Below are 26,374 nucleotides of genomic sequence, written 5' to 3'. Positions count from 1 at the left end.
GCTCAGCAGTTGTGGTGCACAGGCCTAGTTGCTCCGCAGCATGTGGGATCCTCCCGGACCAGGGCTCGAACCCAGGTCACCTGCATTGGCAGGCGGATTCTCAACCACCGCACCACCAGGGAAGTCCCAACATTTACTTATGAGTGACTCAAATACAAGATGTCTTAGCTGACCCTTGGGATTGCATCAGTCATGCTGGAGACCTCTGGACATGGATTTAGCTTGAATGTTAGCTAGTACTTAGGTTAACTTGATAAAATATAAGTTGAACAAAATTCATTTTTACAGTAATGCATTAAATAGCAAAGATTGATCCTAAAATATTGAATTTTACATGACAATTGTCTTGTCATTTCATAGGATCATGCAATTTTTTTTTTCTTTCCTTCAGGATATCCAGTGGTCTTATTCTTGACCACCCATTAGTTGAATCTCACTGGGTCTAAATACAAGATAATTATATCTTGTTAGCACAAATCTCTGCCACCCCTATTTTTGGTCACAGTAGGACCCCAGAGCATGTGTCATCCTTAAAATACTAGGTGTTCCAAGTCATTTTCTTTAACCCGTAATTTTTTTAAACCTGTAGTTCCAAATTAGTTTCCTTAAAGTGAAATCTATTTATAAGGCTGCGGTCAATAAAAAGCTACAATAAGGAGCCCCTTTGGAACAAAGCCATAAACATCTTAACAAATCAAACAACTATGTGTACTGTTACAGTAAACAATATGAAGAATTGGACTTGTGGTTGTCAAGGGGGAGGGTGGTGGAAGGGAAAAGGATTGGGAGTTTGGGATTAGCAGTTGCAAACTATTATATATAGGATAGATAAACAACAAGGTCCTGCTGTATAGCACAGGGAACTATATTCAATAGCCTTGATAAACCAGAATGGAAAAGAATATGAAAAAGAATATATGTATATATTTATAACTGAATCACTTTGATGTACAGCAGAAATTAATACAACATTGTAAATCAACTGTACTTCAATAAAATTTTTAAAAATTAAAAAAATATATGAAGAATTGAACATTGAAATTATCAAGATAACTCTCTACTTATAAAACTGTGACCTAGCAAGAGAGTAGCACCTAAAACAAAATTGTGTCGAAGTAGTTCATGGATATCTGGTTTTTATTTTACTTGGTTTTGGTTTTGATGAATAGCCATGTAATTCTGTGTGCCATTTGGCCAGTGTTTTGGTTTTAGATTACTCTATATGATGGTATAGTAGATCAGATTGATTGTAACTATGGTTAGGCTCGTGAGAATTTAATGTTCTTAATTTGGTTAATTAGTGAATACAGTGTAAATTTCTGGAAATAATTCTTAAAATATAACTGATTATATAAATACGAATCATTAGCTAATACCACAAGCAAAGTATTTTACAGAACATAGTTCTGTAAAGCATACAAAGTTTCACAGGATGTTTTTTAGTACGTTGAATTAGTTATAATTACCATTGTATGTGAGTTTATCTGTGTGAAATATTTTATAAGCTTACATAGTAACGTAACTTTGTGTGTAAATCCGGTAGATTTCCCAGTATTTTGACAAGATCAGTGTTGTGTTTGTTCATCATTATTCTCGACCCTTTGCAGTGCCAGACACATAGTAGGTTCTAAATAAACAGTTGGTAAATGGGCGATAAAATAACATCATTGACGTTTAATATCTCACAGAAAGTTGATGTTATTACACTTAAATATATGACAGTAGTGGTCATAAAAACCCAATTGTAGCATGAATCAACTGCGTTGACGTAAAAGAAAAAAAAAAAGTGTTTTCTGATGTAATGTTTTTCATTCTGTTGACATACCAGTGAAAAGTTCCTTAAAAAATTGAATTTTCCTAAGGTAGCTGATAGTCAAAATAGTTTTTTAAAGTTTTTCCTGCTTTATACCTCAGACTTGCAATTCATTCAATACACATTTAACCTGAACAATATTATCTGATATTGATACACCTAATTTGATTATATTACTAAATGATATCTCTTCTCCTTTTTCAATTATATTAGTAAATGACCTGTGACCTTTTTGTAAAATATTTCTTGGTTCAGTATAGTTTCCACACAGTGAAAATGTGCCCAAATCCATAATAGTGCTAAAGTATAGGTTAAACTTAGCCTGCCCAACCTTCACTCTTACACAATAGAAACTTCAAAATGCTGTGATTCTATGCACATGGTATTTCAGAATTACTTCCCTAAATCCCCTCACAACTCACTTGTCACTTGTATACTCCTATTGGCCTCAGACAAATTCAGAACTAAGAACATAGAACCCTGTGGCTCAAATTGGGGCCCCAAACCAGCAGTATTGACATCACCTGGAGCTTAACAGAAATGCAGAATTGTGGACCTTACCCTACACTTACTGAATCAGAATCTGTATTTTCTGCATTTTAACAAGATCCTCTTCTCTTGTATGTGTGTATTATAGTTTGAGAATTGATGTAAAGTTCTGTCTATATTCAAGAACTCATCTGATGAGCCTTCTAGTATAGAAAACATTTAATTTTGAACAAGGGATGTTATTGCAACAATGAATGAGTTGGTTCATTTTTTGTTTGCTTGTATTTTTAGAGTTAACACGAGAGTTTCATGTTTTCTGTTTCATCCCAAGGTAATCAGTGCTGTCGATGGATGGAAGAGGCTTCCCGCAGGAAGGCACCACTAACTAGCTGTTCCCACCCCCTCTGGCTGGATATGCAGAATGTGAATTGACCGTTTCTCTCCAAGCTGTTGCTTAAAACATAACACATTTTTACTCCAGTGTACAGATTGTTTCAGCTAACACAGATTCCTCTTAAACATTAAAAGTAGTTATGGTTTATGAATCAAGGACAAAAATATCTTCTGTCATAAAAACTTGGAATAAAGTCATGGGCCAGTTTTCACCCAGATATTTGGGGAGCACAACTTACCACATAAAAAACCCACTGATCCTCTGATTTTCTGATTCAGAAAATTGAGACTATTAAGATACTGAGATTTAAAAGATTTCGCGTAACATTATAATGATAAGCTTTATTCGTAAAACCTGTTACCTACGAGAAGGTGGAGGTAGCAGATGAGACTTGTTTACTCCCTCTGATGTGAATCTAGCCTTAGGCTGCGTGAACTGTAAAAACTATGAATGATTACAAATTTCAAGTGGCCTGCAGTTGAAGATGACCATCCTTTTTTTTTTTTTTTTTTTTTTTTGCCAGACTTTAATTCTAGCCTTTGTTCCCTGCTGGAAAAGAAGTGATCATTGAAGCTTGAGCTCAACTGGCTGGAAAATCTTTGTCAGAATTAATACATTTCTATTACATCAGAAATATATTTTTCATTTATTTTAATTATCTGAAAATGGGGGAAAGTCTATAATAACAATTATGAAGATTGGTTTATGATATTCTTTTGCTGGTTTAGCTTTTAAAAGTCTCTTTTTAGGTTATTCTATTGAACATAGCAAACATTGAATTTTTGTTAAGAATCCCTGATGGGCCAATGAATTAATCCTTCATTGACATCTATATTCTTTCTTTTTCCTCTCATCAGAAGTATGACAGTTAAACTACATAGGTCCTCAAATACCTGTTAAGATTAAATTATGCAAATCATCAAACAAAAGTCATATCCTTTTGGAAATTTAGTCCCACAGGAACTGAATGGTGTGCTGTTTGGAAACTGAGTTTAAGATAAACTACAGTGGTGTGTTTGTTGATGCCAAAATGTTCGGCTTCAGTAAATATACTAAGAAGCTCTTGTGCCTTCTATGCACTATTGAAGAGTCTTATTCTTTTTTAATTTGATGGAGTGCAAGTTTTGTAAATGTTAGCAATTAGAATACGCTGTATACATTTTTTTGGTACTGATTTTGAGAATTTAAAGCAGATTACCCTTTAAGACTACACAGCTAAGGAACTGGTATTTAAACAAAGAGAAAATGGTATTAAAGTTTTCAAAATCTGAATTAGATAAACTCAACACAAAGTAGACTAGAAGACCAGAGGATAATGGAGTAACAGATCTTTGCATTTGCTCATCCTTGCTAAAAATACGAAGTTTTATATTAAATGACTTCATAAAAGAACCAGTGTCAGCCCAGTCCATTTTATAAATCATTTGAGTGCAATTCTTTGAGTAATAGGATGGTGGTCTTTTTCAGGTTTTTTTTTTAAACTAAAGATTTTGATCTGACAATCTACTTCAAGAAAACTCGGAAGATATGATACATTCTTACTTTTATCCTAAAGCATTGTTTGGTCATCGTTTTCATTACCTGAAGTGCCAGGTTGGAACCTATAGCTCCTGTTAGAAGTCTTAAGGGCAAGAGCATCACATAATGTATTCAGAATTATATGCAGCCAGATGTTTTTCAAAGCACAGTACTAGAGCTGTTTTTACGGATAGGATTCTGTTGGGTGACCCCTCCTGTCAAACTAGAAATTAGGGGAAAAAGAGGGATTTTTATTCTTTACCTTGCTAGAGTACTGTTAATTTCCCCCCCCTCCCTTTAGCTCTTTCATGTAATTATTCAAATCCATAAGTCAATATACATTAGAATCAGATGAAAACATTTTTCAAAATAAAGTTTTTTTCATTAAGTTGTAATGGTTCCCTTTTTGGTTTCATACAGTGACTAATCTTTAAAATGTTTTTTGTTTAGTTTTGTTTTTAACTCTAAGGGGTTATAATTTTTGGAGATGATGGCATATCATTAGATTTGCAGTATAAATTTTATCTGAGTGAACAGAGCATCAAATAGACCTACGTTTTGTATATATTTATAAAATGTACCTTAAAAACACTTTAAACACTTTGCTTTAAAAAATTTAATTGCTTAACTCAAACTTGAAGACACTTGAAGTATGTCCTGACAGTCCATTAAATGATAATTTTGATTTTTCCTGTTTTTAGAGATTATATCATATAGGTATCAATATTTAAGAATTTTTTCATTTAAAAATGTTGTACAAATGCTTCATATACATTAGCTATTTGCCATTGTGCAGTGAAAGATTTGTTTTTTTCAAAGAGAAAAAAACTGCATCTGAATACAATGATGAGACATTCAAGTAAGTGCTTATCTATGAATTCCCTCCTGTTATACCATAATAAAGTCTGGTTGATCACCTTTGTTAGCTGTCTATATGAAATTGCCTTTGCACTAACAATCTAAGTTGCTTTAAAGATATACTTTTCCTAATCATCTACCAGAGCTCCTGCAGGCAAGATTCATGTCTACAACCTGGTTATAACATAGGTCTTTGGAGATGAAGTGGATGACAGGATGAGGTGATTGCTCATTAGTAGTTAAAGGAGTCTGAGGACAATTAGAAAAAGACTAACATTTGAGTGTGCTGTAATCAATAGATAACTGTTGGAAATATGGCATATGTTTGACAAAAAACCATCTTCACTGGGAAAATCATACACAAAGGTCTTATAAACCATGTTCATAAAAAATTAAGCTAGAAACGTGATTCATGCTTCAAGAAAACCTGTGAAAAAGCTGCTACTCCCTTATATTATAAACTAGCAAATTTTCCCTATTTTGCAATAGTACATGTAAACCTGCTGGGCTGATTCTTACTGTATACTGTGGTACACACTTATTGTCAAATATTTACCTGTAAAAGTGATAGTTCTGATACTATTATGAATTTTTTTTAGAAAAGCCACCACGTATATTCTAACCTCATAAAACTTAAACGCAAATCCACTTACACTGTAAACCGTGATGAAGGTATCCTCCAATACGACCATCCCCCTTCCACAGACTACAAGTTCTGATCTGTTAACATTTTATCTGAAGTGATGCATTTCAACAATGGATTTTCGCTAGTAACATACATCTCTGGGTAAGATCCTTCTGTGGAAAACTGTTCTAAGTAACCCCAAATGTTTTTTAACAGCCTGCACTCCTTTTCCACATACTTAGCCAACTTAGAAGTATTTCCTCTTACCTGTGGAAGCAAATTGTGTTACACACCTCAAGGATTTGTTACTCTTTTACAAAGACACCACCAGAATTTTTTTACCTTGGTAAAAATTCATAGATTCTAATGTTTATTAAAACTTTAGCAATTTGATCATGTCACTTACTAAAAACATTAAATACATTCCAACATTAGAGAAGTCTTGATTTTAAAACTGAGCAATCTCTTCCTCCACTAGATTTAGAATTTACTACCAAAATATCTTACTTTGTTACAGAACACAGGCAACTGTGTTAGACTTTATAATGGTCCAAACCGTGCACCCTTCCTTTTGTCTTTGCCATGATGGATTTGTTATTCTTTTACAGTAGTGTCCCGATTTGTATCAAGTGGACATCACTGAAGGGATGAGTTCAAGTAGGCTTGTTTCAAAGGAACTCCTGTGGATCACAAACTATGAAGTATCTCCCAGCACGATGTTCAGTATAGCAGGAGGCTCTGAAATAGGATGTTTTTTCCATCTTCCAAAAAAAAGGATGTAAGTAAAGAGGATGCTTGTCCATAATGCAGTCTAGGTTATTAAGAGCTCAGTCTCTAGCACCCTTGAATTGTTCTTTACCAACAAAAAGGTCAAATGAAAGTCTGGCCAATGTCAATAAAGACAACTTTAAATCTCTTGAAGCCCTCTCACTGCAAAAGAGTGACAGCAAAAACAAAATGGTGACAACGCCCAAACGTAGATCTTTGATGTTACTGTTCATATAGCCAATATTCAGTATTTCTGTACTGTTTACAGTTGGGGGGAAAATGTGTTAATGTTATTCATCTTTTGTGTTGACTTATTTCTGAGTACCAATTAAACCAAAGGGGGCCTTTTGATAAGTGACTTTAAGCTCTGGTTTATGCTAAAGCAGCTCCTTATTGCTCAGAAGGGACATATTATTTTATGATTCATGAAAACAAACTGATTTTTGTTGCATCTTCTAGGGAAGATTTAACAATGTAAGGAGTTCAATCCTGACCTGAATTTAATACTTAATGTTTCTTGTTTGACAGATAAAGGTGCTTAATCAAATTAAGAAAAAAACATAATGCCCCAAAGTAGAGTTCTGTTGATGCTGAATTAAAGAACTGTTACCATGGAAAGCTTCAGTTCTGTTGTTTTTTTATTCAGCTGAAACTAAGACTATTGTCAGAATTTAGGTTTGTTTCTTTTTCTGTCAGTATGTATAGGCCCTAAAGCCTAGTATTGAAAGTATCTTAAATGCCCTAATCATTTATAATGTAAAAGTTGAATGTTTTAAAAAAGCAACCTTGATTATACACTAGACTTGACTTGACTACCCTTGACTACCCTTGACTATACACTAGTGTATAATAAACCTAGATTATACACTAAAACAAACATGTTTTAAAGTTCTTTAAAAAAATATACTTAGGCAAGAAGTAGAGAATATGGATGAGCCCTGGAGTAAATGGCTAGAAAGAATCAACAGAAGGACAGTCTGTATACAGATGTATACTTCAGGTATGTTTTTTTTTTTTTTTGGCTTATGCTCTTTCTACATGGTCTTTGCAGTGGTATAAGACACCAGCTATCAGTAAACAATGTTAATTCTTGTTAGGAAAAAAAAACAAAGGTGTATGACACAAGTGAAATGGGTCCCCACCAAACCAAACACCTTACATTTCCACAAGTTTTAAAATTTGATCAATTAAACTTTTTCCTGCTCCATGCACACTTTTACCACCATCAATTATATCACATCCTTGTAGATTCCACTTCAGGTTGTACTTAGTGGTTTCTCAACTTCTTTGAAAATATTCTTACCTGTAGTTGTTTCTTCTTTACTCAAACTCAGCACTGGTTTCTCAAAAGTAAAGAACAGCTGGCAGTACTGATAACATCTGACTCATTAAGAGCCAAAGAAAAACAATCATTTGTCTTGTTCCATAACTAACTGCTGATGTGCCCCACTCTTCAAGCAACTGTTCTCATCAGAAAGCTGTACACAAAGCTTAAGTTTTCTCTAGATACATTCTTTGGGCTACTGCATTCAGACATGATACATAACTCACCATCAGTAAACAGCTTTGCTTGGCTAACAAATGGGCCACTTGTAAACATACTTCGGCTGCAGGCTTATTTTCATTTTTTATTTTTATGAATATGAATATTTTTATGAAATTATGCTGTGATGAGATACTCCATTTTAAAATTGCTAATTCTCCTGTTGCTTTCCCATGAGTTGGGAATATTGTGATGAGGGCTTAGTCTGGTTATATCAACATACGTTGTATTTTTTTTTAGCACAGTTACAGTGTCACAGTTTATTAAAATTTGATAATATAATTCACACTCCGATGTGCCTTAAAAAGCACACCAAAGTGCACTTTTCTTGTTTTGACATAGTGGGTATGAATTGGTAATATAAACAAATAATAAAATGTTGTGGTTGAGAGATATACATGGCACAACTGCTGTCGGGTCATGAAATGATGAGAATGCCATAGGCAGTTTCTATAGCAGCTACTCAACTTTCCCATTGTAGTGCAACGATAGCCATAGACAGTACATAAATGTTGTGGCTGCAATCCAATAAAACTTTATTTATGGACACTAAATGTTGAATTTCATAATTTTCACATGTCAGGAAATGCTCTTTTTTTTCCCCCCAACCATTTAAAAACTGTAAAATCCATTCTCATGTCACTGGCCATACAAAATACAGGCAGCAGGCTGGTTTTGATCAGTAGGCCATAGTTTGCTGATTCTTGCTCTAGTAGATTTAACAGAATATGGTTAAGTCCAGAATTAATGGCTTAGGAACATGAAAAAATGATCGAATATCTTTTATCCAAAAGCTAGGTTTAGTAAAGGTTATAATGTTCCTCTTTTAGAAGTTATAAAATATATTAGTTCTTGGAGACAGAAACCAAAACCAAAAAATTGATACAAACTCTGAAATTCAGCAACTACAAACTGAAATTCAGCAACTACATGGCTATTTAAAAGGCAATCTTTATAAAAGATCAAAAGAAAAAGAAACCAATTAGATAGCTGCTAATTTGTGTTGACTTTAAAAGAAGCCACAGTAAGTTATACCAAATGCATTTACTTTGTACATCTTTCAGAATAAATGGGGAGACAGAAGTCCAGTCTTAACATCTAGTTGAGGTATGCATTAAAAAATAAGCCAACACTGTTGAAATGTAGAAGGCTCAGGTTGATTTTTTCAATTAAGAGATTAAAAATCATCTAGTTAATGAAGTTACTGAGTTATGTTCAGTTGCCCAAATTAAAAAAAAAAAACCCACAATAGCCCCCAAATATTTCTGAAACAAAATTACTAGTCATCAACATATATAAGAAAACATTTCTGAAGCCTTTATTTACAAAAGCTTTAAAAACAATCCCTCTGTTTCACAAATGTTTTGTTTAAAAAGGACCACCCAGTTACAGCATTGAAGTATCATGAATAAAGAATGTACAAGGGAAACAAACCAATGTGGCTAACATTTGGAGATTTGCTAATACTACTGATTGAAGTGCAGATAACACACATCATAACTTGTAGTCCATCATTTCAGGGCAGAGTTAATGATTACCAAAGTGTCTTCCTACACATGCTCTGATCTGGTCACATATTCTGCATGGCTAAATATGTCACAGTCTCTTTTGTCAATATATATAAAATAGATTGCAAAGATATACACAAAAAAATAAACAAGCATTACACTCCTCAGGTAATTTTATTAGCTACACTGTATATAGCTAATAAATTTATATTTTTTGTATTTTGTTGTTTTGCACCAAATCTCTCCATTATTTATCTTTGTAGCAACTATGAAAGCACAAATTTTTTGTCTTCTAATTTAATCTGGTACAAAATATACCTAAAGACTTGCAATCTTTGGATTTTAATGAAATTGATTTGTGTAATCAACAAAGCAAGAGCATCATTAGGTATGGCTATAAAATTTTTAAAAATTAAAAATAAGGGTAAATAGCGATGGAATAAAAAGAAGCAGATCAAGGGAAGTGTGCTATCATAAAATAACCGCAGCTTCAACATCTTGGATACCAGTTTCCGGGCAGACACTAAACATCCAATCACAAAGGATTTTTCCTGAAGGGTGTAAAGCTGGTTTGAAAAATTCTTCAGTCACAGAGCAGCCTACACATGCCAATTAGAAACTGACAGACACTAGATGTGCTTGGGAGATTAAGTACTACATACAGAAACAGCAGTTACTAAGCTCCTCAGTAGTTTTTTTGTCTTTTTTTTTTTGTAGTCTTGCTGAATCAACCATTTGCACAATGCATGTTCTATATTCTGTGGGTCAAAAGCAAGTAAATACTGTATAAAGTTGGCAGATGGTCATTTTTCCAGCTAAGAGCAAGAAAAGCCAAAACTGCTGATAAAACAGAGGATTTGAGTCAGAATCACTCTCTAAAGTGCAAAATTGATGGTCCACAATCTCAAATAGCTAAAACTCCTGCAGAATGGAAGGGAGACATGAAACAGGGAAATAAATTACAGTCAGTGCTAGTTAATTTAGGAAAGGGAAAAAAACCAAGCTCAAGTAATGTTGATCAAAGTATTCAATATGATGTACTGAATAGCTTTCCCCACTCTGTCACACACGCCTACTAACAAGTATATTAAGGCCAGATTTAACCTGAATGCTTTTCTATTTATTAAGATCTGAGATAGGAATGGTCATACTTAGTACTGAAAGGCAGAAAATAAAATGAGCTATGAGAGAAAAAAAAGTAATGTCTATCGTTCAAGGGATTCAACCAGAGATAAAACCTATATACAAGCACGTGCGTAGCTCAAATAAAATAAAAGAACTATTTCATGTCATGACTGCTTGTTGGCTTCCTCTTCATATGCATTCCCTGTGCCATTCTGTACATAGGATGAACCAGAACCAAGGCCATACAAATGACCACAATATTTGGCATCATCAATATGATCTTCAAAGAACATCTAAAAAGGAATTTTGGAAGAAAAAAAGATAATTTTAACCAAAAGGTACCACTGGTAATTTATATTTCAGCAATGTAAGTACTGACTGTTCATTAACTATAATGACAGCTCTTTTCTATGGTGCTCCTCTGAAGCCACACATTTAAATTAAACGTATAAGACTGACTTTCTCAAGAAGTACAGAGCTCAAAAGAAACCAAAGAAAAAGACTACCAAAAAAATGTATAAACACAACGCCTTTCCTATTAACACTCAGACCATTTTTGAGAATTTGTAACGGAAAAATGGCAGGCATTTTTATTCCATTAATTTAATAATACTTAATCATGAGAATGAATAAAAATAGCCAGTAATGGGCAGGGGAGGGGAAGTTTAGGTTTATAAGTAGCCTTGAGTCTATGTGCAAGGCTAAGTTGGCTAAAAACAATCAAACCCCAAACATGTCTGGACAGCAAACCCTGAACATTCAGATTAGGTTATTATCCTTAATAAAGCCAAGAAAAATAAAGATAACGAATTAGTAGCAGAGAATCTACCATTAACTGAACCATAAAGGCATTTTTAAATGCAAAACTGAGAACTCAAAACGTTGTCTTAATTCTCTAATGAAGCACTGGGAAGAAGTACAAAACAAAATATTTACTTGTCATGAACAGTCCAAATCACTTCTGAATCAATACCACTTGGCAAAATAGCTATATGCTTTCTATTGTATGTATTATTAATACATTTCTACAAAAAGTTTTAAATCCCCAGAAGTATTCTCAGTCATTTCTTTAATGTCTAAGAGGATATACTCAAAAGAATTCTACAGTGAATATTTTGCAAGAAGGAAAACTCTTCTGTAAGCAAAAAAGTCCATTCTGTTTTGTTTTTGCACAACTGGCTTTCTTTTCTTTGCATTTAGCTACAGTGAAGTATACCTGTCACTTAACCTAAGAGTAGACTTGGGTTCATTAAATTTCATTCTTCCATACCTAACTTCTTTATATTTGAAGAACTTATCTCTGTCTTTTGCCAGTTAAGGAGTGTCTGCCCAGCATGGTTTTTGATTTAACTATTTCAGATTTAACCCCTTTAGAATTCAAAACCTCTTTGTAAGAATCTACTAAAAAGCATGAGTCCTACTCTGTAAATCCTCAAAGAACTGAAGAATGGTAAGAGCAAATAGTAGTTTCAGCAGCAGTTTAATACCTAAGAGAAGCCAATGCCAGGGAAAACTTAACATATGGATTCCTTGACTTGACAGAAGCAACACTGATGTGGCCAACAGAAAGTCCTCTGGAGTTCTCCCGTTAGTAATGTGTATGACCTTGGATAAAGGCTACCTGCATCTGGCCTCAGCTTCCTCACCTAAAAAATAATATGGTTGGACCTACATGACTTCTAAGGTAGTTTAAATTTTTTATTCTACAAAGAACTTATTTTTTTCATTGCCTTCTGAACTACATTTCAAGATGACTTATGATGACTTTTGATTACTTTCATTCGAGTGTAGTGAGTATGACTTATATGGTACTTATAATTATATACTTCACTTAATATGTACTTATTGCCCCAAAACTTTTGCCATTAGATTTTAATGTTCTCAACCTAACCACCAACTGAGAAAAATGCACTGATGTCTCCATACTTCTCTCATTTTGAAAAAGGCCATTCCTGTGAGCAATGAGTCAGATCCTGCCTGATGCTGTGGTCCTATCCGTTCCAGCTCTAACTGTTCAGCAACTTCCTGTAAACCACCCTACAAGAAAGAAAAATGGCTTGTCAAAAGAAAGAAACATTGCAAAACTCGAATTCACAAATCACATAACTTAAGACAATGACCAAAATAGAAATGAACTTCAGTATGTAAAGACGGACCTTATGAAGATCAGCAAAAAAACAGAGAATGTGAATTACTGATGTATTTGTTGAATGGGGGAGATGTTTATAATTTAATAAATGAGATCCTAATTGGGAAAATTTATCTTCATCATACTCTTTAAGGCATGTGGCAGGCAAATAACTTCCCTAAAGATATGGGGGAAGCAGATCATATATAAGGTAACAGGTACACCGGGTAACATTTGCCAAGTACATCCAGTCCCTCTATCATCCATCAATTATTATAAAACTGACTGTAGGCAGTTACTTCGAATTTTCTTAAGCTTCACACCAATCTATCTCTAAATAGTTTCATCTAAATAATTTGCACAAAACAAAGCTGTTATAATTAAATCCATAAGAATTCACTAAGTGCTTAACTATGGTTTTGTTAGTTTAAAAAGGTTATGTTGTTATAAGAATACAACTCCTTAGAAGGGTCTGCTAAACACCCTATGTAAATATTGCTAGGATTAAAAAAAAAAAGATGAGATTGAAAGAAAGGAAGAGAAAGAATACAAGAAAAGAAGGAGAGAGGGAGTGAGGGAAGGAGAATAAAGAGGGGGAAAATGGGAGGAGAGAAAGTAAAGAAACATCAGGACCAAGGACACACACAAATTTCTCTGAATTGTTAAGGCCTCTACCACCAAACTAGCCCTTCTCTACAACACAGCTTGAAACAGTGCTTTGCACAGCAGCTGCTTCAGAGCTAAAAATAGCACAAGGATTAGGTATCATTAGCAGCTGCTTAGGAGAGCAACAGAATAGAGCTATTCAGTACCACTGACTATAGGTTAAAAAGTACCTTTGTCATTAACCTAAATTTTAACACTGCCGTTAACTCGGGGCATATTCAGAATACCTAATATGCTTAGAAATTTTTCAACAACATACACATAATGAACAATAATTCGGTTCTCTGTTCCCCAAAACTGTCATTGTACAGACATGTCAATTTTAAAAAGGATTTCCACAGCCAGATTAAAACATTTACACCTTGGATTCTCAGCACACAATACTTTCAGGGGGTACCCTTTCTAGAGTAATGAGGATAACCTACTGTAAGTTCACTTGAGTCACAGTAGTCTCTTCAAATTGCACAGAATTCTGCTGTTCTTTGGTGCTACAAACGTGAAGTAATATTTCTTAAAAATTTCCCTGGTTATATGCTATATCCTGTAATGAGGCAAGCAAACTTTGGACAAAAGACCACTCTCATGATTATCAGTTCATCTGTCAAAAGCAAAGTTTCCTTATTCAATTCCTAAATTATTTCTTTCTGCATAAAACTCTTAAAGTTTTTACCATCTCCTAAAAGTATAACCTTCCTTGCACTTCTAAAAAGCTGGTGAGGAGAAAACTTGATTAACCTTGATGTAAGTTCTATGAAGCAACCACTTTACATAAACGTTTTTCCTGAATTACAGCTTAAACACACACACACCAGAAAAAACAAAACCACTATATTCCTTAGGAGTCTGTACCCCCGTAATGAATTCATTCTAAGACTAAAGGAGCACTTTTTCCTTAATAAGGACACTTTCTTTTCTTTTTGAAAGAATTAATGTTCAGAAGTAACAAATCATTACACACATGGTAAGCAGTGTCAGAATGTAAGCTGCTGTCTAGACAGGACCTACCCAATCACTAGCACTTACTACTAACAAGCTGACATCTATGGGCCAGGGGAGGGAAAAAAAGCCCTTTTAGCTATGTAATTTACTCCTAGTAACATGACCCTATGACTAGACCCAAGAAAATAATCTCTCATGAAGGTAAGCTGAAGGAGAAACTCTTTCCGCTACACAACTGACTATATCTGCACATTGCTGGCCACTTCAGACTTTATCTTGCATGGAAAGATTATGTGCGTGTTGCAAGAGAGTGAGAACTTGGACTTCTGTGCCTGAGAGGCTCAGATTCTGTGCTAGTTTATGTTCAATCTGGCAAGCAATGACAAAAATCTGATCTTCTGTTTAAATCTTGTTGAAAATTTATTCTGCCAATCTATTTTGAAGCTCTGAAAAAGGATTTCCTATAAACTATTATTTATGCAAAAAAGGAATCAAATAATCAGATAATGTAACCGCATTTAACATAAAACTTAAAAATACGGTTTAAATCAATATCCCAACCCAGCACCTTGTAAGTCAGTCACCCATTCTGAAAGAATACTGTGCTGATTACAGATAAAGACATTCGAAGCCTTACTTTGAGATTTTTGCAGCTCTTCATGAGGTACTTCACATCATAAATGACAGGAAAAAACAATCGAAGGATCTCAAAAAAGTCAAGTTCTTCTTCAGGCAAGTTAGAATTGGTCAGGATTTTGATTAAGTAGCCAAAGTCATAACCACTACAAAAGGGTGAAAGAATAAAGAAGAGGGACCATAAATACCACAGAAATGAAAAGATAAATTTTTTTCTGATACAACTTTTAAGTGAGTCACACTGTAGGCGGAAAAAAAAAAAAGAATGAACCAGAAAAAAGTACACAGAATAAAAGAGAAAATAAACATGTTTACAATTATAATGGGAAAAAAATGCCATCTTTTACAGTGTCATTTCATCATTCAGGGATACCAATATACAGAGATCTCTACCACCCTCCTAAGCGTGTAGTCACTAAACTACTATTTTGCTAATCCTTGAATAGAGAACTCTCTAAAGAGTATCAAACTGTCCATAGCAGATAGCTCAAAAAATAAAGATGAAAGGAAACTTGGCAAAAATGTCAAATGACGCAGGAAAACTGGCATTCAGAAGGCAAAAATAATTCATATCTTCCCATCATTTACATAACAAGGTCATACACTTCAAAAACCCAAACGGTAATTCCCTAACAAAGTATCTTCACTTCCCTTAAGTGATTTTATTAATGATACTCTCTTCCCTCAAAATTTTGTTCCTATGTCAATCCCCAAGAGATACTAATGGTAATGTTGAACCTTGAAGCGAAGGTAGTAAAGGCTGAGAACTAGTATCTAGAAAATAAAAAAACCAACTCCCACACTCAAATCAACACCTCCTCTCCCTACTGTTTGGCTTTTCCACAGCTTTACATCAATACCTCTCTACACTCCCGTGCCACAATCACACCCCTTCTTTTCCCTGTCTACCTTTCCTTTAAGGACCTCCCACAGGATGCCTTCCCTCAAGAGCTCAGCTCCCGCAGATTTCTCAGACAAGCTGTTTTCTTGTACTTCCCTTTAAAGCACATGTATTGTTTTCTCCACGTTTAAAGGGTAGGTGTCACATCTTAATTTTTTTTCCTTATGGCACAGAGTTGGGACTCAAATGATGAGAGATGCTATTTAACATATCTTTCAGGGGAGATTACAAATAAAATTTTTATTCAATGTTTAGAATTTCACTTCTTACTTTAAAAAGAGAAAAAAATGTTTTTACATTGAAGACCATTAAAGAATATCAAGGAATAAACAATAAACAGCAGAAACCTTTAAATTTCTGGTAGCTAACAAGGAAGTAACTAACTTTGCTGTCTACCTAAAATATGTCAGTATGTTTGCTTAGCATCAATACTAGTAAAACGAAGATCATATTAGAGTTTAGGATTTATAAATTTCTTCAACCAGTCTTTATTTACTAGAAATAGGTTAGAATATGAAGAAAATATTTAATGAAATTTAGTAGAATAAAATCTTAACATATCTTGACAAATACTCAAATATATCAGAGTCTAATCCAGACTCTAAACTCTAAGAAGACATGACCCCTTTCTGTTTTTATTCATCTTATCCTAGTACCTAGCATAGGGTATTTGCTCAGGGTATTTTTTGAAAGAAAGAACCTGTCATACATAGTAATAAAAAAACAGGACTATGCTTTCCAGTTCTTTTGTATCTTCATGACCAGGAAAGTAAAAAAAAAAGAACTCAAAAAACGTTCCTGAAATTACCAGAGACTTAAGCCTCATCTCCTGAGGTATAGGCTCAAATGGAGAACAGAGAAAAAAGATGATAGGTGGGAACTGGTATGCTCAATACTCCAACTCAAAAATTACTGCTTAGTACTGCATTGAAGCTGACAGTATGAACAGTCCTTCACTATTCTCATTCATTACACAGGCCAGCACTGGAAATTCTAAAGCACGCAGAAACTCTTTTTTTGTTTTAAATGTGTGAAGTGGACCAAGTATAAGAACATTAATATATGCAAAATGCAGTGATTTTTAAAACGGTAACAAGAGGCCAAATAAAATTCCCAAGGTCACTATTAGTCCCTGGGCTGCCAATTTAATTTAGTTTACTTAGATAGGAAAATTCTTTCTCTTACCTAAAAGTCTATATTTACAAAATGGAATTAATTTCCTTTCCAGAAATTCTCTTCAACAATCTGATTTTATTTTATGATAAGAAAGAATTTAAAACTACCACTTATTGAGAATTTACTGTGTGTAAAGCACTTTACTAGATGCTTTAAATATGTTATTATCGACCATTAAAACAATTCTGTAAGATAATTCTTCTAAGTGATTTCTTCCTGACACTCTATTAAAAAAAAAACATTAAAATCCACCACAGAGACCCGCCCCTAGCTTTCTCTTTGCCATTTTTTTTCCATAGCACTTAATCACCATCTAACAAACCACAATATACATCTCATCATTTTAAAAAATTGTCTGCCTACTCCCACCGGAATGTCAACTCCATGAAATGATTTTACTCTATTTTGTTGGTAGCTTAATGCCTAGAATCTTACCACAGTGCTTGGCATATGGTAGATAATAAATAACTTTTTTGAAAAATGAATAAATGTTTTCATTCTAAGGCTTAGAAATGTTAAATAACCCTAGGTAACAAAGATTCCAAATGGCACTGCTGAATTTAAACCAAGGTCTATTTTTCCAGCCTGTGCTCTTTCTACATGCAATACTGTCTCTTAGTCCAAAATGGATCCCATATCATTAAATTCATCTTTAAGCAGACCAACATTAGCCTGTCAAGAGTTAGGAGACTGCTACATGGCAGCCAATTTTTTGTAACTAAGCCTGAAATTGCTGACACAGTGACCCAAGTGAAGTGTGAAGCAGCCAGGAAATGATAACACAAATGCCATTTTCAATGTAATCTTTTTACCTATGAAATGATAACCATTTGACCCCTTCACAGAGGACTACTCCTGATGTCATAAGAAGTTCTGCAAAGTACTGGGTCTCAATTCCTTCCTCCTCATGTTTTTTAAACTGGATACCAGATGTTGTTAGTAGCTCTATAGAGTCTTGGGCATACATGTCCTCCCTGGCAGAAGAAAAAGAAAAACATTCAAAAGTGCCATACTTCAAACTGTTTTTCTCCCACTTATATCTACAACTACAGCGCCAGAAATATCAAGAGAGAGAATGGGCTTGGGCCCATTTATTCCAATGCTTCACATATATGGAATGAAAACACAACTTAAGTACAAAGGTCATTTAGTATTTTAGAAAAATGTTCATGTGGTAAGTAATCATTCACAACAGTCCAATGGTGAGATTTTCATCTTTACTATCAATTTCATTAGCCTTTCACAAGTTAAGTAAATTTAACTGGATTTGAAACAAAGGGTCTTCTTCTAACCAGTGGCTACCACCACAAAGTAAGAGACGTGTTCTTATCGGGGGCTTTCAGTCTCAGCAGCCCTTTTAATGCTGCCAAATGGAGCTGCAGCCCCCAGGGGTGAAGGCCTGTGTCTATCTCCCGGGCTCTCAGCAGGAAAGAGACTGAGTAGAAAACATCTGCTGTGGCTGAGTTAAACCACATTCCGTCTTAAAGAAAAAGGAGATGCCTCCTCTCACTAATGATGAGCCTTTCAAATAGCTCTAATAAGCAGTAAACTGTTTAAAATGAAGGGCTCTGCTAGAATAGCATTAATTTCTTCTTCTAACAACCTTACTCCTAGAAGATTACCTCCCAAAAATCAAGCCAGGAAATCTAAATATAAACCAATTTTTCAAGATTTTACTTAAGCCAAAAAGAAAGCCATCTCTAATTTCTAAGCACAAACACACAGGTATCCAAAACATTGTATTAAATCAAAAAAGTGATCAAAATGAAAGTATGTTCCTGAGAATAAATGAAAAGTATTTCATGCATTGCCCACTGGTTGTTTCCTTTTATTTACTTTTAAAATTGTGAGAATACTGGTTTTTACCACTTAGCAAAAAAAAAATTCTACAAAAGCTTTAATAAAACAAAACCAAAAGGAACATTACACTTAGGCCAAAAAGTATCCTTATGGTCTACTCTCTGGAAATCAATTTACTATTAAATGTCTTTGAAAAATAACAAAACTAGCAACTGAAATATTTAAAAACAGAGAGGAACCACAACGATCACTGTAAGTCAAAATTCCCTGGAAAATTTCCCTGGAAAACCCTTGTTACAGAAGGGTATCTGAATAAATCCAAGTTTTTTCATTACACAACAGATATTACTGTCCTTATTATACTAAAATATGTACCTTAAACAAGTAGAATCTCACTCATCATGCCCCAATGCTAAGAGACATGCTTTAGCAATTATAACCAACCAAAGGCATACCAGATTCTTTCTCCAGGCACACATTATTCTGGGCCATATGTTCACTTTACTTTTATTGTAGTTTATTATCTCTCTCTCAATCAGAATTTAAGCTTGAAGAGGGCAATAATTTTTGTCTGTTTTGTTCAATGTTATATCACCAAGGAGTACTGCACTATTCAAGTCAGTATTTCCCAAACCTGACCAATGATAACAATCGCTCAGAGAACTTAGCAACAATATGGATTCCCAAGTCCCACACCTGGACCTAATGAATCACAGCCTCCAGGAGAGAGACCTGGATGAGTACCTCTGGTGTTTTATGATCAAGTATCAAATTATACTTTAATTTTCATGTACATATCAACTCCAAATTCAGTTTAGAGCAAATTCCCAAACATTGGACTTTGGCAATAGAAAGCTGACAGAAGAGTTATAGAAACACTAAGTTATAATGACTATGACCAACTTTCCCCAACACTATGTCCCTGGGGCCTAGCACAGCTGCTGACACATTCATTCTAGGCACTCAATAAAAAAGTCAATTTTCATCTTTCTTCAAAATATCCAAGATTCATGGTGCTCTTTCTCCACATTAGGTAAAACTGGTTTTATCTTCCAACTGACCCTTTCTACTTAAATAATATTTTTCACTGTATCCTTAAACATCTATTAAGATATTAACATTAGTATGAATGGTGGCAAAACTACAGTAGCCCTCTCTGTATAAGAAAAAAACGTCTTTCAGAGATTGTAATAATAAAGCAGTTATTATTAGAACAAGGATGTTTCTAGAAAAGAAAAATGTCAACTTTACCAAAACTGAGACACTTAATGGTCACCTACTCACGTAATGCGATCACAGCAGTATCTTAGTAAAGACCAATGTTCTAATGATCAGCTTGGAAAAAAGGTAACATGGAACAAATGAAATGGTAAAGAACTGATTTTAAAAAGGGTTATCTTTTGGGAAAAGGATAAAAGGGAATTTTTGGAACTACAGTACATATAAATGGTTATTATCAGTTTTAATAGAGATGAGTACCTTTCACCCTCTACCAAGTTCTGGAGCGTATATTATTAAATTCAACAGAGTAAAAACAAAGAGTCAGGCTAAACATAATGCAACTAGAAGCCATACTATTGCATCATTGACAACACTACCCTCTGAATTCATCAGCCCTGCTTTTCTTTAGATCTTATATGCTAAGTATCACATTACAGAGAATGGAAGTTCTTACGTGGCACTACCATTAATTGTCCTACAGCTTCTTTTACAGTTTTTCAAATCGGATGTTAGATCATATGAAACAATCAGAGGCAGTCAAATAGAAGGATAGTGCAGTATAGTAATATACTCAAAATGTATTAAGCATTTCCCCATCTCCCAGTCAGTCTGTAAACAATCTGCCCTTACCCCAAAACACTGGAAACTTCCCTAAGCTATCAAGACTACTCGTACCAATGATATAGAAGTACTGTGAGTAAAGAAACTGGGTTTTGACCCAGGGCTTGAGTTAGAATTCAGATTCTGAATTGTTTCTAAAAGAAACACCAGGCTCAAAGATACTATTACTTCTCCCATATATAACTTACAAAAGGTTTTGTGGACTGACCTAAGAATATATATTGATTTAAAAGGAAAATGCACCCAAGTTTCCAAGAACTATCTTACCACCTGTAACGTGTAATCTACTCATACACTGGAGTATGACCGTAATAAAAATCTCTTCACAAGGATAACTGTTACAACAAAAACATATATATTGCAAATTGCACTCAAAGTTTGAAAGCAAAATTAATGTTGTAAGATAATTTTTTCAATCAAGAAGTATTTTCAATACCCAGTTTTCCAAATTTCAAAATAGTGGCAGTCATACTTTTCAAATAACATCTCTAAAACTCAAAGTATTTGCATTTAAGTCTTCTTTAGCCTAATTTTTTTGTCCCATGATAAAAAGAAACGTAAACTTTTGAAATTTTAGGTTTTAAATATTTCCAGGATAATGACACCAAATTCAGTTAGAATTTCATTTGTCATACTTGAGGGAAATTAATTCCTAAAATTAAACTAAAAGAAGAAGTTTGCGTTAAATTTATTTCCCACTTACGTCAAATTAAATTTAAAATTAAACTGCCAAGTTGAAGTTCCTGGAGGGTATTCTCCTTGCTCATTCATAAATGTCAATCCTAGCTGAATTATCTTCAACAAGTCCACATTACACCGCAATAGTTGGTACTGATAGTCAGCATTGCTCCTGAATTCTCCAATGGGTCTTGCAACCACACCTGGAAACTCGGTGTCCTGTAAAATAGTTTTAAGGTTCATTATTTACTAAATGGTCGAAACTACAATCCACATATTCCTAGAATAAATAATTAATTTGGGGTACAAGTCAAAGAATCCTGTTATAGATTATATTCTACACAATTCACGTTCAATTGCAAAGTACCTTTTAACTAGGAAGAGCATTACTTTTTAGAACCATAAAAGAAAACTCTGCACACTTAACGACTTCTTCTTACTTTAAATATCATATTAGTAAAAAACAACTATGTATTAGATACACATAATAATGCAACTGAGTACTCTATTCCCAAGGAAGGGAGAAAAAGTCACAAATTCATGTTTCTCAACCGGTGTGTGAAACTATGCTCACAGTATTCTAATGTTAAAACCAATGAAGAACTGTTTAAAAAGAATGGAAGATGCACCATACTTTCCGATTGCTTTTCTGAAGTAAGGTTTATCTAAACACCAAAACCCTCCTAATTTCTTGGGCTAAAACAGTACTCTCTCTACAGTCCAGAGAAAGCACATCCTTAAAAACTGCTAAAAACTGCATGCCACCACTCATTCCTGTAGAATGTTAAACACATCTCTAATGCTGTCACTCCTTATCATCTGAGAAAGAAATGATCACTATGAATTCCTACTAGAAAAAAATAATAATTTCATTCTAATTGTAAGTACATCTATTAAATAGGACATTATCTATGTACACTCAAATATTCATATTTTAACCAATCAACCTGCCCCTCCCAAAAAAAGAGTATTAATTTATTTGTATTAAATATACTAAGAAAATAATATATCAGTTTAGTATTAAAATTCAAATTAGGAAACTAAGAACAAAATCTAAATACCAACTCATATGAAGCAGTAAAGAAATTAAAACTTTTCTAAATTCAGTGCAACTCAACAACCACTTTATTGGACACTATGTGTTACGCTAGGTGTCAGGGAAGAAAGGATGATTAAGACACTAATCTCTTACTTCTCGAAGCTAATAATCTAGAAAACAGTAGAGAAGCCAAAACACAATAGTAAAGAAGCAAAATAATTAACTGAATAGACAAGCTAAGCAGATTGAACAGTATGTGCAAAAGTAGAAATGCTTAACAGTACAGTGTGTCCACGGAACTCCACTGGTAATTAAAAAACAAACAAAAAACTGCAGATCAACAATGCTTCACTGGGAAATGTGAATTTTTTTGTTTGAGAAAGACATTCAGGAGTTCCATCTGGTATTAATATTAATGTTGCTAGGAGCAGACCTGGCATTCACAGCTAGGTCCTAGCATTCTTCTGCTGAATATAAACAGTTTCACACTATAACATCAGACAAGGCCAGTCTGTAATCATGACTGAACCTACGCAAAAACACAGACATTTGTCCAAACCACAAAAATGACCAAACATCTTTCTATCTTGGCTGAGTGACTGTTGCTTCTTTATGGCTTTAGCCCCACTCCAGTCTTCTCTCATTCTAGTTGAGACTCAATAAGATACCCTATCATGGAATTACCCGAGCTTACTAACAGCATCCAGTTCAGAGCAAAGCCCTGCTTCCTTATTCCTTTCCTAAAACCACCTGCCACAAGCACAAATCCTAGAAGTCCTTTCTAACACTCTCTTACTCAAATGCCCCATGGTTCTAAGAATGCATTTTCCCTCAATGAGTAAGTGCAATGAGTAAGAAACCCAACTTGTCATATTACAGGTGTGTTCTTGGTGGTCTTTATTTGGAGGTCATTGACAAAATTCTTTTTATAATTAAATTAATCACTAAAAAAAATCAGCCAGAAGGGCTGAATTCAAGATGTTTAAAATCCCCTTTCCTCTTTCATAAAAAGCATTTTAAGGATTTTGCTCATAGGCATACCATAGCAACGTAATTATATTTTCGGATAACTTGACGAATTTTCTTCATCTCTTCATCCAGGTTGCAAGCCCAAACTTCACAAATTCTTTGGCTATGATCTACAGTCGCTGCTGGCATAGTGAGGGCACAAGGAGTCTAGCTGCCAAGCATCAAAATGTTATACTTGATTGAAGATTTGTTTCGTAAAATACTTTATCCTTTATTTATGTACCTGTCAAAATAAAAAACAACTATATGAAGAATCTGAATCACAGAATTGAGTTGACAGAAACCTAAGAGATTATCTATTCACAGTCCTTGCTTTATAAGAAAATCAAAGTTTAGAAAGTGACTTGTCTAAAGTCACACAGCTAATCAGTAGGAGAAAAAGGACTACAACACAGGTTTCCTGGTTCTAATATGTTATGTAAAAAGTGTTTTTTGTGTACATACTAATCATTTTTAAAAATTTTTCATTACTTAAAAATTGCTATAAATTCAACTCTGAATAAAACTTTATAAAGACATCCCTTTCCAGAAAAAAAAGGAAAAGTGACATGCTGATACACATGTGAAAAGATCAGATCAGATGTTACTAGGGCAAAGATAGTATTTACTTTTATTCCTCATTAACTGAACATTCAAAGTCTGATTTAACTACAAAATCTACTGGAATTTATTCAAGTCAGATTGGAGGGGCCAAAAGTAAACCAATTAAAAAAAAAAGTTCTTTCTGCAATAAGTAACAGCCACAGAAACTGTTTCCATGTCTGTAACTGTGCATGGGAGAAAGAAATAAAGCAATAGAGGGTCTGCATTTCAAATTTTTTCTTTCTAATTTCCTAAAAACCAGAGCATTTTCCCTGGTTACCAAACACACATGTCACGTTTCTGGTCCCTAAACACAGGTTTCATGGTATATAATGAGAGCAGTACAGACCAACATTGATTCTTGAGCAGGGAAATTCCAGATGCGCTTTCATTTTTCACACAACTTTGAAAAAAATCATAACAGAAAGTGTAAAAAAGGGAATTATGACCGCCCCTTCTAAACTCTGCAGTCACAAATGTGACCTCGAGTGCTCTAAGAACAGAAACCAAAGATCCAGGGGCTCCTTCCTTTATAACCCTCTTCGCTAAACACAAACACACACACACAGTGGAAAGACCCTGTAGTTGAACACTGCTTTCCTCCACCTCTCTCTACTACAGTTCCAGAAGCCCCGAAGAGGCATCAGAGGCCCCCTCTCTTTACTGGAGGTAGCATCTCCGAACAGCGGGTTCCCAACGAAACGCGAGGACAGTACAGACACACTCAAGTCACAGATAACTCTCTTCCCTGGCAGAAAGCCAGAGCGAAGGTGCTGATAACCATTGACCGGAGCCGGATGGACTCCCAAGCACCGCTGCGTGAAGGAATACGAGAAGCTAAGGATCTAGGCCACCGCCCTCCACTCCCAATTTCCGCCCCACAGCATCGAAGCACCAGGTACAAAGCCTTCGCGTCATCACTCTGCGCCACCCCGTTGACATACCCCCCAGCCCCAGTTACCCTCCCCCCTCCCCCCGCCGCCCAGCCCTTAGCCAGCTGCACTCCAGCTGGCGCCATCGCGCACCCGCTTAGGTTCGTCATTCCCGCCCCCTTTCTACTTCTCCAACCCGCCCCTCCCCCCGCAAGTCTGTGGCAAGATCTACTTGTGTCGCTGAGCTCGCACTTCTCCTCCTCCTCCTCGCCATAGAGACAGCACCCAACGGCGGCGGGGGTGGCGGCAACGACGGCGGCGGCGGCGGGTGCCCCATAGACACCTCTCGCCCGGCAAGGGGGAAAGGGGAGCCGGAGCTGCACCGCACCGCGCTGCGCCGTCGCTTCTCGCACGTCCAGGCGGGGGCGCCAGATGATGACGCGACACGCAGAGAGGGCGGGGCACGCAGGTGACGGAAGCTGGGGTGGTGGAGAGCTGCGCGGTCAGGCGTCCTGACTGGCTGGTTGGGGCGTCAGGGCAGTGAAGGGAGGACTGCCGGTCCCGGGCGGCGAGTTCCCTGTCTCCAGCTGTCCGCAGACAGAACATGCCCCCCTGACCCCGAGGACCCCCGGCCGGGTTTGCTTAGAGAAGACGCGGCTCCCCAGCACTTGGGCTGGGGCGTCCCTGCCCGCTCCTCCTCTGTCGCTGGGGAACCGCCGGGCTGAGCAGCTGGGAGAAGCAGGCCAGAGCCTTCTAGGGCCTCGGGCCCGGGGACCCGTGGAGGATGAGCTGGCTCTTTCCCCTGACCAAGAGCGCCTCCTCCTCCGCGGCTGGGTCCCCCGGTGGTCTCACCAGCCTCCAACAGCAGAAGCAGCGGCTGATCGAGTCCCTCCGGAACTCACACTCCAGGTGACTGGTCGCCGCCTCTCCGACAGGAAGAAAAAGTAGGGCGGGAGGGCGGGCTGGTCCTAACTACACTCGCAGCTCCTCAGGCCGACTCCCGCCAGCTGCCGCCTTTTGACCTACCTCCCTTCGTCCTGCCTCTCACGCTTGCTCTCCTATCCCTGACCCACGTTCAGGATTTTCTTCCGGGCCCTCCTTCCCTCCGTCCCGCCCCACCACTGCTCAGCTCCTCTAATTGCGATTTGCTCATCCCTCCTGACAACAGCGCTGCTGACTGTAATCTATCTCATAGTCTGTCTCCAGTATGCCTTGCTTTGCCCGGCTTCCTCACTAATCTTTCCCTTTGCCCACCTGTTTGCCGCGTTGGCAGAATTGTTAAAATTCTGTACTTGGGTAAAAAGAATCGTGAAGAGTGATCTCCAAGTTTCACAAATAGTGGACCATTTTTGAAAAAAACCCAAAACTGTTTCAACATTAAAGAGAAGGGAAGACAGTTTTCACCAGTGAGTTCTTCTCTGGGAGTGACATACTCAATCCTCTGA

General features: G+C 36.0%; 3 protein-coding genes across 12 annotated transcripts in view; 2 read left to right on the top strand and 1 right to left on the bottom strand.

Annotated features, from left to right (window-relative positions):
- Positions 1-12,899, top strand: part of ZDHHC2 (zDHHC palmitoyltransferase 2) — a 76,326-nt gene extending 63,427 nt beyond the window's left edge. For 2 of the 8 annotated variants that reach the window (XM_027122708.1, XM_027122701.1), the window contains exons 13-17: positions 2,634-5,859; positions 6,306-6,475; positions 7,377-7,465; positions 10,864-12,325; positions 12,587-12,899. The gene's annotated coding sequence lies outside the window, so the exon portion shown is untranslated. Of the gene's footprint in view, positions 1-2,633; positions 5,860-6,305; positions 6,476-7,376; positions 7,466-9,072; positions 9,116-10,863; positions 12,326-12,586 lie in introns of all 8 variants that reach the window. The other 6 variants (XM_027122704.1, XM_027122702.1, XM_027122706.1 and 3 more) reach the window with 6 other exon arrangements.
- Positions 9,303-25,804, bottom strand: CNOT7 (CCR4-NOT transcription complex subunit 7). Of its 3 annotated transcripts, none has more exons than XM_027122710.1 (7): positions 25,782-25,804; positions 23,488-23,698; positions 21,433-21,626; positions 17,900-18,061; positions 15,012-15,156; positions 12,568-12,678; positions 9,303-10,934 (listed from the first exon to the last, which is right to left on the bottom strand). In XM_027122710.1, exons 2-7 carry the CDS (start codon positions 23,602-23,604, stop codon positions 10,806-10,808), a joined length of 858 nt encoding a protein of 285 aa, XP_026978511.1. In that variant the 5' UTR covers positions 23,605-23,698; positions 25,782-25,804; the 3' UTR covers positions 9,303-10,805. The 3 variants fall into 3 exon arrangements, with proteins under 3 accessions (XP_026978511.1, XP_026978510.1, XP_026978513.1); XM_027122709.1 differs by lacking the exon at positions 25,782-25,804 and adding an exon at positions 25,162-25,384; XM_027122712.1 differs by lacking the exons at positions 17,900-18,061; positions 25,782-25,804 and adding an exon at positions 25,162-25,365.
- The window catches only part of VPS37A (VPS37A subunit of ESCRT-I), a 38,846-nt gene continuing 37,853 nt past the window's right edge, over positions 25,382-26,374 (top strand). Inside the window, exon 1 of the mRNA XM_027122699.1 lies at positions 25,382-25,838. Coding sequence (XP_026978500.1) covers positions 25,714-25,838 — 125 coding nt within the window. The 5' untranslated portion in view covers positions 25,382-25,713. The remainder of the gene's footprint in view (positions 25,839-26,374) is intronic.

Source organism: Aethalodelphis obliquidens, unplaced genomic scaffold, assembly GCF_003676395.1.
Source record: "Aethalodelphis obliquidens isolate GAN/ISIS:26980383/991018 unplaced genomic scaffold, ASM367639v1 scaffold25, whole genome shotgun sequence".
Taxonomy (NCBI): domain Eukaryota; kingdom Metazoa; phylum Chordata; class Mammalia; order Artiodactyla; family Delphinidae; genus Aethalodelphis; species Aethalodelphis obliquidens.
Note: the sequence above shows the minus strand (reverse complement) of the source record. Positions and strands in the feature narration are given on the sequence as shown.